This window comes from Miniopterus schreibersii (assembly GCF_964146895.1).
Source record: "Miniopterus schreibersii genome assembly, chromosome: 3".
NCBI classification, from domain to species: Eukaryota; Metazoa; Chordata; class Mammalia; order Chiroptera; family Miniopteridae; genus Miniopterus; species Miniopterus schreibersii.
The window spans coordinates 75497982-75512754 of NC_138103.1; the positions used below are offsets into that span (position 1 = coordinate 75497982).

At 38.9% G+C, this 14773-nt stretch overlaps 1 protein-coding gene across 1 annotated transcript in view; it reads left to right on the forward strand.

The window, feature by feature from the left end:
- DEPDC1B (DEP domain containing 1B) overlaps positions 1 to 2093 on the forward strand; it is a 53621-nt gene extending 51528 nt beyond the window's left edge. The window contains exon 11 of the mRNA XM_081132318.1: positions 1102 to 2093. Within this exon, the coding sequence (XP_080988444.1) occupies positions 1102 to 1263 (162 nt within the window). The 3' untranslated portion in view covers positions 1264 to 2093. The remainder of the gene's footprint in view (positions 1 to 1101) is intronic.
- The last annotated feature ends 12680 nt before the right edge of the window (positions 2094 to 14773 follow it).

The following is a 14773-nucleotide window of genomic DNA, read 5'->3' on the forward strand; positions in this document are numbered from 1 at the left end:
GAGAGCAGTGCTGAAAGCACATTGTTTAGCTCATGCATTCCAGAAGCCTCACTGATTTGCATGGTTGTTTCCCACATGCTCATTCTCCAGTGTAGATCCTTTGCCATTACTGAACTCTTCATGTGTTCTCTAATATTCATCTTTTATTTTGATATGTGGCATATGATAGGAGTTAGTGGAGCAATTACTTTATATTTAGAGATGCTAATAAATGACAGATTTCTTTGAAAGGCAAATCAGGATGGATTTACATATATAGAATGTCTAGAAATTAAAAGACTTTGGTTCTAATAGCCTTATCAAATTGGTTTCTTGCCTCGGGCGTCACTAAGTTTTTAATTCCTATTAGACAACATGGCTTAGGGTTTCAGACAATAGTTTTCAACTCAAAATAGGTTTACTATGACCGTTCTTAAAATGTTGATCCAAGGTTAAATGAATGGTTTTTATTTTTAAAGACTGAATCCTGCATAGCTTGATTACTGAACACACCGTACATACAGGATCATACACAGCACCAGAGCTCTAGATTCCCACTCAGATTTTTCTCAGTAACTTTGGAGAAGAGTTCAGTGGTGAGGAGCAAAGGAGAAACATGTTGCTTCTCTGTAAGCTTTTCACAATATAATGTATACTAGAATGCTTTCCATTTGGGCAGAAGCAGGGGCCGCTGAGTTAGAGATGCAGGGAAATGGTGAAATGTAGTTGGATCAAAATTTTCTTTAATTGTTTAGAACATGTTATTTTCAAGTCAGAGCTACTTGTGAATATTTTTAAAGTAAGGTTTATTTACAGTTAGCACTGGGGGACATTTTAAGAAATGTGACTTAAATGAGAAGTTTATTTGAAGATTGAAACAAATTAAAGATGAATTAGATACACAGAAAGTGGAATCAAATGATTTAACATAAATAAATGCATTGTGTTGAAGTAAATTTGTGATCTGTTTTCTTTGTTCTCTTTTCTGATAGAAAACAATAAACATTAAAACAAAACAAAAACAGGAAAGTATGGGATCAGGAACTCATTTTAAAATTAGATTGCCCAATTTTATTGGCTTTCATCTGTTTTTTGGACTCATTGTGGATCTTTTCTTTTTAGTTTCAAAAATCCTATCCTGATGTCTACCAAGAACGATTTCCCACACCAGAAAGTGAAGCACTCCTGTTTCCTGAAAAACCAAAACCAAAACCACAGCTGCTAATGTGGGCACTAAGAAATCCTTTCCAACCATTTCAAAGAACTAGAAGTTTTCGGATGTAATACTTCACAGCCGGTGGAGAGCTCTGATGTTGTTTTGAGTAGAAGAGTGGTTAGAGAGTATGGTGGTGGAAGAAAGAAGAGCAGAAAATACAGACTACTGAAATATAAATATGATCTGACTTAAAAAATGTTGAGCCATTATCAGTATTTTTCTAAAACTCAATGCTATTTTTAAAGTGTACAAATCAGTTAAACATTATGAAATAAATATATAGTCATAATGTTAACATGTTTATAATTATTAGAAAATTTAAGGGTATTTTTATTTGTTGTTTTCATGGTGTTTATGAAATAATTGTGTGTACATCCTAGTTACTGATGTCTCTGCTATAACCAAGTCTTAGGAATAGTGTATGTACTTGAATAAGAGACACTGGGTACCGTGACTGTGATGCTATTGACTTAATAGTCAGTTATGATATATCCTGTGTAAATTCTGTTTTTCATTGTTGCATAAAGATTCTTAAATGTCCTGTGTTATCATGTCTGTGTCTTTTATTGCAGGTTTGTTGGATGCTATTACAGATTTTACTGAAGCTGGTTCTGTTATAAGATATATACTTGTTGATGTTTACCTATAAGCGGAACAGTTTTTCTTCTGACTGCGGTGGTGTAATTTCAGTCTTGACTAGAGATGGAAAACTGAACAGGATACAATCTTTTATTCCCTTTACACATGTGATTCTAAGTCAAATCTTTGTTGTTTCATGAAAACCACAAGTGGGTTAAGCAAAATGAGACTACCTTTATAAATATATTTCCCCCAACTTCCTCATTCTTTTGAAAGTAAATAGGATCTAAATAAATACTGTTGTTTTGTATAAAAATAATATACATGGTTTTTTGGCATTTATTTAAGTATCTTCAAATGCTTAACATCATTGCCTTGGCTGTATATTAGTCACTTATTTCTGTGATAAAATAAGAAGTGAGATTTGAGCTTTTGTACCAGCTTCAGGAGGGTACTTTGTCCATTTCTTTTGCTTACTTTGTGCTTTTGCAGATAGCGGTACCCTTGGATTATGGAGTATCTGGAAGGCTTCTGAGAGCAACTACCCAAAAAGTTAGAGCAACACTCGCTAATGGGATGCTCTGCTCTTTGTTCTGATTTTTCCTTGCACCTGAGATCTGCCCCTGTTCTTTTGTAGCAGAATGCCTCCAATAATTGACTCAGATTTTCTTACTTAAAAATAGATAAAAGTATCTGTACTGGTTTGGGTACCACCTTACTTTGCAAATAGATAAAGTAATGAGAGTTTTTTAGTGTTTCAGAATTTATTTTCAAACCTTGGAATTCTGTTTAGAGCAAAGAATAAGTCTACTGTTTACTCAATTTGCTCTCCACAGTAGAGGTTACTTTCCAGAGTCTCCTTTCCTATTGCTTATCTTTGGAAATATATGTTAGTTTTCCTTTTCTTCTTCTTAATGTTACTTTTCTTTAAGTATAATATACTTATGGAGAGAGTGAAATTGCTGAGTGGATAATAGCAATTGTTCAAAGTGGTTGTACCCGTGCACACTCCCGTCAGCAGCATGAGTGCCTTTGCTCAGCATCCTCAGCAAGACTTGCTGGTATATGATGGTCTCATTATGGTTTTACTTTGCATTATTAATATGGTTAAAGACTATTTCCAAATATATATATAATATATATTTAAGTATTTTTATTGATATTTAGAGAGAGAGGGAGAGAGAGAAACACCCATGTGAGAGCAGAACATTGATCGGCTGCCTCCTGCACCCCCCCCCCCCCCAGGGGATCGAGCCTGCAACCCTGGCCATGTACCCTGAGTGGGAATTGAACCCACAACCCTTTGGTGTATGGGATGACACCCAACCAACTGAGCCACAACGGCCGGGGCTCCAAATATTTTTTTGACTTTTTCCACTTCTGTTCAAATTTTAATATCAGGTTATCAACTAAACACACACACACAAACACATACACAGTTGAGATTTTGACTTGTACTGTATTGAATTTATAAATCAATTTGAAGAGACTTGCTATCTTTACAGTATTAAGCCTTTCAGTCCATGAACATAGTTTACACCTTTATTTATTTAGAATAAATGAGAAAAATATTTAAATTTCTCTGTAAAGGTTTGCAAATATTTTGTTAGATTTATTCCTAGGTATTTGACATGTTTAAAAAATGTATTAAAATTTCATATATATATAAAAGTAAAGATAATAGTACTCATCCCTAGCTTCAACAGTTATTTAACTAACAGGTGCCTTGATATTTGATTCTGTTATAAATGGGGTTATTTTACAATTTCAGTTTTCTGTTTGTTGCTTATATAGTGTGTGTATACATGTTTTGTGTACTGATTTTTGTACCCAACAACCTTGCTAGACTTTCCTGTTCTAAACATCTAGTGTGATTCTTTTGAATTTTCTACATTTACTGCATATAAGCAAACAAAGACTGTTTTTGGTTTTCATTTTTGTGGTTGTCAGCATCTAAAATGTCCCCAAGACCCCTGCCTCGTGGTACTTAATGCCCTTGTATAATCTCTCCTTGAGTGTGGGTTGGATTTAGTGACACACTTATAACAGATTGAATGTGGTAAAAGTGATGGTGTATCACCTCTGAGAATAGATTACAAAAAGGCTCTGGCTTCCCTCTTTCTTGCCCTCTCTCTCCCTGGCTGCTCTCAAGAAAGCCAGCTGATTGACTGGAGCTGCCTGTGGAGGGCCCATCAGGCAAGGATCTGATGTCTCTTCCCAGTAGCCAGTGAAGATATATGAGGCCTGCCAACTGCTGCATGAGTGATCCTGTAGGTGGATCTTCTGAGGCTTGCCAACAGCTGCATGAGTGATCTTGGCAGAATCTCCTTTAGTCGAGCCTTGAGATAAAGGCAGTGTTAGCTGACACCTTGATTGCAGCCTGTGGGAGGCCCTAAGCCAGAGGATTCAACTACGCTGTGCCTGGATTTCAGACCCACAGAAACTGAGATAATATTTGTTGTTTTAAGCCACTTAATTCTGGGGTAATTTGTTATGAAGCGATAGATACTTTATACTTTCCAATTTTTATTTCTCCCTTTGCCCCCCCTTCCCACCTTTATTTTTTTTATCATTATGAAATGTCACTCCATCACTTATTTATAGATAATACGTCTTTTTTTGCAGGCTGCTTTTTAGGATGTCCTCTGTCTTCGGTTGTCTTCAGTTTACATGATAAACTTTTTAACAGTTATTCTGCTTGGGACTTGTAGGGCTTTTTAAATAAGAGGATTGAAGTCTTTCATCACCTTAAATGTTGTCATTGTCACAGTCTCTCTGCCTTTGAATAAACGTATTTTAGATCTTCTCACTCTGTCCTCTGTCTCCTACTCTCATGCAGCTGTCTTTCTGTGCTGCATTTCTTCCATTTCAGCACTTTCTTCAGGTAAGTCTAGTCTGTTAAATTCCTATAGCCACTATTATGGAAGTTGTATCCATTCTACAGCTCAGGAAACCGAGACTTGGTGAGGTTGGGTAACTTCCCTGAGATCCCCAGCTTGTGAGTAACACACTGGGCAGCTGTAGCCAGCTCTGTCTGACTGCAGAGCCCAGGCTCCTGACTAACATGTCTTATTGTCTCCCAGTGAGCACTATTTTATGGTTTTTATGAACACTTTTTAGAGAGTTACATATAAGCTCACATGTTATTTTTTCAGCCTATACTTTCTAAAACTTGAGATCTCAGGTGGCTTTTTGATTTGCAGTGTTTTCATTGTCCTAACCCAGCTTTGCCTAATTCATTCCAAGCTTCTTTTGGTCACTTTTACAAATACCTGGTGATGATTTTTCACTGAGTTTCCCACAATTCCCCCCAAATACTTCAACAATGATGAAAACAAAGTGTTCTTTTGGAGCTCTGTGAATGCAATCATGTATTTGTTTTATTTGTAGGTATGATTTTTAAAGTATTTATGTATAATTGCTTTTATTTTTAGGTATGACAAGTAGAAAATGCCATAGTGATTATCATTGATTTCAGAAACTACAATAAGGAACTTACCAAATGAGTGTTCTGCACGGAAAATTTGAGAATACTACAGCACATTTTTAAGGCTGAAGTACCTCGTGTGTAAGCAGAATGATGGGATTCAGCCATTTATCATTCTGACTTCTCACACATCTCCTGGATCTGCCTTCAGGGGATCCTACCCAGGGTCTAGCAAATGTAAAATACGTATGAGTCATGACAGTGTTTGTGTTATCCAGGAGCCCGATTCTGATTCTTAAATCTAGGGGAGAGTTTCTATATATTTTTATAGGAAATGTAGCTTGAAAACAGCTAGTATTTGAGAATTGCTTATGTATAAGAAGAAATTAAATATATGTTTGAAATGTCATAAAAATCTTTTATCATGATTAAGACAGGAATCAGTTAAAAAGGCTCTTTACTATATGGGTGTGGCTTTATTAAATTATATCTTTACTTTCACCCTCAAGAACAAAAACCTTCAAACATTAAAGGCCTGGAGCAAAGTGAAACTATTACCTGCTAAAATCCATGTTAAGAGGCAATTCAACTGTTTCTATCCGTCATCACAGTATTTGCCTAAATTTGAAGTACTGAATTCAAAATGAGACCGGAAATTCTAACCTTAGGGTGTTGGAATCATGCTTGGGTTTCCTTGCTTAAGACAACATAACCTGCAAAAAAGTATAAACCACAAACCTTGACAGCATCGCACATTGGGTCTTACAGGCAAACACATTACTCTAGTGTATAAACTGATTATTGGGCCTTTAAGAAATTATTTGCTCCTGAGTACCCCAGTGATTTGAGAGTTGGGATCTGGGGCCACATCAGTAAACAGAGAATTGACTTACTTGTATCAACTGGAAATGCATTCATTATTTCATTTTGTAGAACAAATATGCTGCCTGGGATAAGTAGAGGGTATATTCACTAATAGGGTAAGTAGTAGCTTCTAGTAACCTTAATCAAGCTTTCAATGTGGGGAAATAAAATGGGAACAATACAGGGAAAATAGGGTACCAGCCCAGTTTTTTTTAATGTCCCTTTTTAGTTGTTTTGTGCTTAACTTGTGTTGCTATGTAAGTTTTACAATTTCCTCATGAATGTAAGATTTAATTAAAAATGTACAGTTTTTGCAAATTCCACCTTGGAGAATTGTTACGCAAATTGCTTGCTTCATTTGAGGATCTAGAATAAATTATGTTTTCCATAAACCACACCTATTTCAAAACAAAAAAATAAAATATGTAGTTGGCTAGATCTGCTCACTCTGTACTGCCTCCTTTGGGGGCTCTTCCTTCAAAACTGAGGACATTTATGGCATCCAAGGCCTTCCCTATGAGAATACGACAAAGTTATTTGTCCTTCTGGCCCCCGCAAGTCCCACACCTTGCTGTCAGCATCTCTAATTAACAGTAATAACAATGTAGTCTTGAGAATTCTAGTGAGATAAATGCAGCCTTATTTAAAAACACACACCAGAGGACTAAAGAATATTTTGCTTTCATGAGCAATAAGTAAACTATCATTGATATTTAAAATTGAAGTACTTTGATTAGTTGTAGGCTAATCCAACATGGGAATGAAAAAGGCCTTTTGTTCACTGTTTCCACTAAGAACTTGTGACCTTTTGAAGAGCCCTTGCAACAAACATTTCAGTGATCATTTACCAAGAGAGCAGAAAGGTTTGCTGCTAAAGATAGTTATGCCAGGATAAAATGCAATCTCTGGTTTTCTGAGAGCCCGTGATTCCAGTCTATGTCTAGTTACTGGTACTTATACCGATATTTTAAAATCAGGTGTGTTTTAGACTTTGCTATTAAAAAAAAAGCAAAGTCAAATGGGAAAACTGTTTTGAGGATCAGAATCAATGTGGTTGAAATCAACTTCACACAAGATCTTAAATCAGACCACAATATGGGCCACAGAGGAAAATAACTGACTTCAGCCGTTTGCCTAGTAGGTTCTGTATAATTTTTTATTAAACCTGGTTTTTGTCCATCTGCAAGTTTGTCCTAAGATTCCAATCTTCAAAACGCTTTTTGATGCTTACGTACAGGGTGGTCACATCTGACTGGATAACGCTGCTTCAGTATTCTAACCCTTAATCATCTGAAGCAATAATTAACATTTCAAACACAGTGACAGCATTTGTAAATTTCTTAAATTTTTCTACTTATCAAAATACCAGTATAATTAGACACAATTACTGCTTAAAGATGATGAGGGCTTTGATTTCAGAAAGTTCCTCCTACCTTTTCACAGAGACCAATGATCTGTTAAGGCTCTAGGAGGCTTCTGGTTTAGGCTGTTTGACTTTTTGCAAGTCATGATCCATCTCACAAGGACAGATGTTCCCAGGAGGGGTTAGTCTTGAGTTGGTAATTATTGTACCATAAAGGAAAAACTAGGGATTTTATTTAAAAGTCCAGTATGTTTTATATAATTAGTCATTGTGGAAGAGTAAACTTAGAAATCAATTATTGTAACAAAAGTAACGGTAATATTTGGCTTCCCTATTATGGTTTCCCCCAAAGCCTGAGGAGGCTACTGCTTGCTAAATACTCTCCAACCTGGGCTATACGTAAAAATGAGTAATTATCTAAATGCAGCTGCCAGTGCTCTGGAATAAATGTCATATTATTAGGTTTTAAAGTGAAAAGGCCTGCGAAATTCAGTTTGAGGGAAAAAGACCCAGGTATGAAAATTTTGTGCAAATCAGCCCCTTGCCTTCGCTGCATTCTGCAATGTGGGGATAACTGCCTGTTCTCTCCTTAAAATAAATGTTTTACTCTCATTCCTGACTAAGCTAATCTTCTGCTCTCTAAACCAAGCACTTTATAATAAATGCAGAGGTGGAATTAAGATAAAACATGGATTTAGAAATAATGGCTTTGGCCTTGTTGACTTACAGTTGTCAACATGCTACAAGCAAGTCAAGCAAAGCCCAGGAAACACTGCAGGTTACTGGGATAAGTGACTTCACGGGAGGTGGACAGTGCCCTGGGAAGAGCAGTGTGTCAGCAACAGCAGAGATGCCCCTGGAGAGCTTGGGGAGCTTTCATCTCCCACACCTTAAACAAATGGGTAAGTAAGTGCTATGTATTTGCTATTCAAATGCAACCTCAAGGCAAGACTCTTGGACCCTCCCCAACCAAATTATTATCCAAGGGTCCTTCCTACTAGAATTTGTAGCACCAGTTTTGGTTAGAAATCAGACTGTTTGGATTTTAAGTTGTAGCACTACCTGCCAGTAAAGAGCTGGGCAGGTGGCCTCGATCAAGTCACAACCTGTCTGGGCTTTGGTCCCCTCCTCAGTGAAGTTAAGGGGCTGGATTTTGGAGGTCACAAAGTCCACCTTCCAGGGCCAGGAAGAGGTAAGTTGCCGAGAGTAGTGGGCCCAGTGGAGTGTGTGGGTCCTACAACAAAATATTTGATCCAAAAAGATGTCAAATGCCCCATGTTGGCCAAACTAATCCTACCTGTAGAGATGATGATCTTTGGATTAGATGGTTTGTAAGGTCACTTCCAATGCTAATGATTCCTGATTTTTTTAAAACCATTTTGCACACTTGGCCCTGTAGTACCTTGTGCTGAGTTTCCTATCTGCATCTTTCTCTGCTTCTGAGGGAAACCCTCTTGTCAGCAAGTTCAGTTCTGTATCAGACAGAAGAAAGCCGATCAGGGTAAGCGTAGAGTCAATGCTAATGCTTCGTGAAATGCGTTTTTTCTGAAAGAAACTTGAAACTTTGGCTGTCTTAATGTGCCTAAGGCCTAGCGTAGCCTGAACTAGCCTTTGTCTGTTTATATTATTATGCCAGTTGGTTTAATCCGCAATAGCTAACAAAGGTTTTCCTTTCTTAGTGTCAATACTTGTGTGTTATATGTCAGAGCTGTTGATAAAATACTCAAGAGTTTTTGGCAGCCCTTGAGCCAACCTAAATCTCCAGAGCCGACCTTTAATCTCCTTGCCTATGATATGTTTATTTTTACGAACCGGTGGCTTTTTGCCTTCACTGTCTTGTTGGTTGGACCAAAACAAATAATACTTTTCATTCCTAGAGGACTTTGGACAGTGATTTCCCGTATATTTTCTGACTGAATCCTTTCAAATGCCGGTGGGCAAACAGAATAAGATGGGGAAACTGAGACTCAGAGAGGTTCCCAGTTACTCTGGCCTTTTCTCTGACGACCTGGGAGCCTTCACCCCACCAAGTCCACACTCAGAGGCAGTACAGGGGCTTGGTCCCAGCAGATCTTGGCAGAGGGGCTTACTTTTGTTTCCCTGTACCCTCCGCCGTGCCCCTTCTTTCTTAGGGGTCCTTTTCTCTTCACGCCCCACCTCCTCAGCTCTGCCCGTGTGTTTATGGTCTTGTATGAGACGCGTCTGAGGAGCTGGCGAGCCAGCCTGTGCCCTCCTGGAACTGCCTCCTGCTTCAGGACCGCATCTGTGGTGCCGGCCTAGCCCTCGGCATAATTTATCCAGGCTGCACTACATCTCTTCTCGGAGGCCCGCTAGCTAGCCACATAGTTAGAGCCCTGTCACTCATTCATTTTAGTTTTAGAGCCTTGCTACGCGGGCTCTAGGCTGGGCAGTGATGGAGGAAGAAAGGCAGCTCGAACTCCAAGGGACCTTAGCCGCTGAGAAAACGAACATGGCCCCGTGTAACTACGGATGATGACCTTGGTGCCCCAGAACCCTTGAGAGCGCAGGGGACACGGGAGAGAAAGGCAGTTTTTCCAGGGCAGGTGGAGGGACATGGAAGGTGTCACTGAGGAACTGATGTTTAAGCTGAGCCCTGAGAGGCTGGACCAGCCTCAGCATGAAATAAGGCTCTAGTAGTGGCGGTTAGAAATGATTTCATTCCATATTGTCCAGATAATACTTATTTTAATACAGAGTCTTAAATGGCTTTAATCTAAAGGAGTGGGCAGTAAGGGGATTTCATGAACTATGACAGAGCAGGCAGGACATTATTTTAACTAAAGAATTTTATAGCATCTCTCGAACAACTGCTCCAAGGGGCTTTCTTCTAGTCTAGCTCAATGGGTCCAGATGCAAGGGCTTTTAGGAATTCACTTTTGGATCCTTTTTAGGTTGCTGCTACATCATGGTCTCCATTTCCAAGTTCTCACAGAGCATGCCACTGTTTGTTTGTACCAATACATTTACAAAGCTTGCAAAAATTGTTGGTGTTGATGAATGTTCCTTGTGCTCTATTTAAAAGAGGGATCCTTTTATTTGCCTGCTTCTATTTTTCCATCAACAGTGTGCTATTCCATGCCTCTGGGTCTGTGCTGTTTCATTTCATGACATTTAATGAATGTTAGAACTGGCTCTGCAAATGCATGGCCTTAATCTTGTTGCCTGCAGTAAGATGCTTTTAATATTTTCTCCACATGTGAACTCAGTCTTTCCCTTTAGCTTTTCTTTAATTTCCATGCGGTTAATCCCCTTCTACTGCAGGAAGCCTCGATATTTATAGATTTTCCCCTTCCACTCAATCTTCAATAATTTGCTTTTTACATTCAGTGAACACATTCATCACAATAAATGGTCTTTTCCCTATTAGTATTGACTTGCATTTATATAACCCAGGCTCCCTTTTTATATGGTTATTAATGTTCCTGGTAATTTTCAGTAGCGTGGGAAGCTGGGTATTAGAGCTGGAACAGAGCTTCAAGTCATGACTCCTGGTTTCAAGTTTATTATTAAGTCAAAACCAAGGTGATCTGTTTTTGTTTTTGTTTTTCTTAACCCAATATAAAATGAAAGTGTGAAGTAAGCATCTCTCAATTATTCCTCATTTCATTAAAATATTCTTGACTTTATAGCCCTTTTACTCACCAAAAGATGCAAAACATTCCCATTACCAGTGTTGAATATTTTCATAATCAAAAGCCTGATTTTATAAACTTTTATAGCCCCTAGTAGATTTAAGTAGGGGATTGAGTTATAAGCAGTGAGTATTGGTCAAACTTAGATGCTATGGCTTTCTTCTAGCTCGATTTATTTTAAGAGTCTAGAATGATGTAGTTTTAAAATTCTTATATTCTTTTTATACTCCATTTATATTCTTTTACTACAAGGGAATTTTTTTCTATCCCTATGCACATCACCAGTCTGCAGAAGTAAGAAAGGATATAATTGGCAGAACTTGTACTGCTGTTTATATTATTTATTTTATAGCTTGTGCAGGTTTCTCAGGAAACATCTTTCAAAGGAGCACTGTGTGTTCCCGAGAGCCTCCTGACCTAGTCATTTTGCTGTAAGACAGAGTCCTCAGTAGGTAATAATGGCATTTCCATGATTCCAGTTGTATATATATGCTTTTTCATTTCATAACCAAACCACGTGGATATTGTGAAATTTCGGGAGCATTGAATATCTCAAAACCCTACATCTTTGTTACATTTTTTTGTGGTAAATTCTGTACTTTGATAATACTTCTTTTTGCTTATTCCAGAAGTTCTTGTTTCTATTTATGACTTTTTATGGTATCTCCAATATAATTTTAAATAGTTAATTTTTGTGTTTTAGGATTCAATCACCTCTACTACCATATTTCATTAACTTATGGACCTGTAAGCCTAGTTTTTTCTTATTAATTATGAAGTATTCCTAGGGCCTCTGTGACTCCTGTTATGCCTGGGCTCATAAGCTATGTACTAGGCAGGCAGTAATGAGACTGATTTTAACTTGCAAATTTTAATTCCATCCTTTTAAACAGTGAGATTAAGAAATGTGAAAATCCATTCATCTTAATTAACAATGTTTCCATTGTTTAAGACATTTTTGGCACCATTTTCTTTGTCTTTGTCAGGCAGGAAAATGTCAAAACTTTATAATCACATCTCATTTGTGTGTGTCTGTGCGCGCCCGTGTGTAGCGTTGACTAGTATCATCACTTGTTTCCAAATGCCTTTTGACTGTTTCAAAATTCAAATCCACCCTTAAAGGAAAAAGATTCACCTCTGTTGAGAACATTCCAAAGAATTGGCTGAATGGGGCTCACAGACCTGGTTAGAAAATTAAGGCTGAAGAAGAACTAGGCTCAGGAACTTGGCAGGAAATTGGCTGTGGAGGACACCAAGGGGGGGGGGGCACAGCACAAATAGTGCTGTTGAAGTTGTCCCTTCTAGCGCGGCCACCATTAGAATTACCCCACTGGCACCACTGGCCATGGGGTCTTGTTTCGCTGCCTTTGGATGCAACAGTCCCAGGGGCGAGTGTTGGTGCGAGTTGAGCTGATGTGCCCTGTACCGGGCACCAGGCACCGGGCACCGGGCACCAGGGAGTGAGGCTGTGAAACCCTAAGGAAGCAGAACAGTTTCCCACCCACATTTACACAACTGAAGATTGCCCCACAATTGTCCATTACAAATTTATTTACATTAAACATTGATATTATAGAAGCAGCTTTGGAGTATTTTAATTAGTTAAAATGCACACGAATTACTTTCGTAATTTAAAAAGTAGACTACAGAATCATTATAAAAGAGAGCTGTTTTTCTTTCAAGATCCAGGCACAGAGTCAGCACGTGCGCTGTGACACGGAGGAGGGGAGAAGGCTGCGGCCCCAGGGCACTGCTCCCCAGCCTGTGGCAGGAGACCGGCCCTAACCTGTACGGCGGGAGTGGGTGGGACAGAAATTGGTCATGGGTGAGCGGGAGACAGACATTGTAGTGAAATGTGCACACACCCCTTCCCCCCTCCGTCATCAGTAGAGCTCCGCTCAGATCTTCACTTTACTCTCTGGTCCGATCCGAAAGGAGAAAGCGCATTAACAGTAATCAAAACAACACAACAGCAGCAAAACACAAAGCTGGAGAGGCAAGTGCCCCGGGACTCTGCTCTGTTCAGAGAAACGAGGAGCCTCTCGGCCCTGCCCAGCGTTAGCTGAAGAGTGTGAGCTCAGGGAAATGAGGAGGAAGCATTTTTCTTCATTGTCTTCTCAAAATAAAGGGAGGGACAGGGCAAGGGGAACTAGTGAGGGAACATAGTCATTGTCACCTTAGAATAATTGCTGATAAAGTGCTGATGCATCCTTTTATTCTAGCAACCATTTTCTAATTGGCGGCTCTTGAAATGGTGGTGTGTTTTTTTTCCGTCTGCTCCTTCATTTCTATTTTCCTGCTTAGGATTTTTTTAGGGGAGGGGCAACTCTACCCTGGTGACTGATCAAATGTCCAGGCTAGGATGTCTCGGTGTTGTGAGCTCATTAAATGTCTTGTCTTGTCTTGCAGCGAGTGGGGAAGTGCTGCTTTTGGCCCATTTTTGCAAGTAGAACCTGTGAGAGTCATGGAAGCTCCTCGCAGGTAATGAGTCTCCTGTCTTACTCAGAGCCCTTAGCAGCTGCATTAGCTGCCCACGCTGTGGATGTGCAGAGCCCTGGGAGCTGCCTGTAGCTGCGGCTGCTGATGACATTTTGAGGTGCTTCTGGAAGTGTTTCTCAACTTACCTTAGAGCAGTGCTTCTCAGACCTCAGCTGCATTACAGCCACCTGGAGGGCTTGTTAAACCACAGCTTTCTGGGCTCCACTTGGAGAGGGGGATTCGGTGTGCGACGTAGCCTGAGGATTTGCATATCTAACAAGGTCCTGGGTGCTGCTATTGCTGATGCTGCTGGTACCGAAACCACACTTCGCGAGCCATTGGGATTTTTAGCTGCAACAGGTATATAAACACCCTAAGTAAAATAGAGAAACCAGTGCAATGAGATACTGAATTAATATTTATTAAATGTCACAGAGTGCAGAGTATTATGCGAGGCGTTAGAGAACTGTTTCAGGTAAGTGTATACAATTCCTGCTACCTAGGATCTTAACTGTAAAACAGTGTTTTGGTTTTCCAAGTAATTGGAATAATCCCATAGAGAATGTTACTTAGCAAAATTCTTCCCAGTTTTGTTTAAAATAGTAATCTAATAGTTTCTTGTTCAGTATATACATGCAAAGTTATTTCAGGTAAGCAGCAATTGACTTTTTTCCGGCTTTTTTCCTATAAAATAATTCAAGAGTTATTTTAAAACAGAGAAGATGTGGGCTTCAAAAAAACTTTGCAAATATGTTACAATACCAAAAATGATTTCACTGTTGAAATCCATTTGTAAAAGCAGGCTTTGCTTACATTTTGGTCCTATCTTCTATAAATGGTGTTTTTTTATTAAGATTATGCACTTCAGGGGACTCTGAACCAGATGTAGGTTATGAGTAGCTTTTTAGGCCATGGCCTGAGTTTGGTTTAGGGAGCCAAAGAGCTTTGGGTTAACTCAGCTCTGTCATTTAGGCAAATTATTTATCCTCTGTGATAAACCAATCTTCAGCTTGTTGATCCCTCTCCTGTATATGTTTTCTATTTCTTTACCTTGTGTTCTTTATTTCCTTCACTCTATTTCTTTGACTTTAATTTGCTATTTTTCTTTGAATTTCTTGTGAGATAAGAGCTTAGATTATTATCAGAATTTTGTCTTTTTTTAATATATGCATATAAGGCTATAAATTTTCCTCTAAGCACAGCTTTAGTAGCCT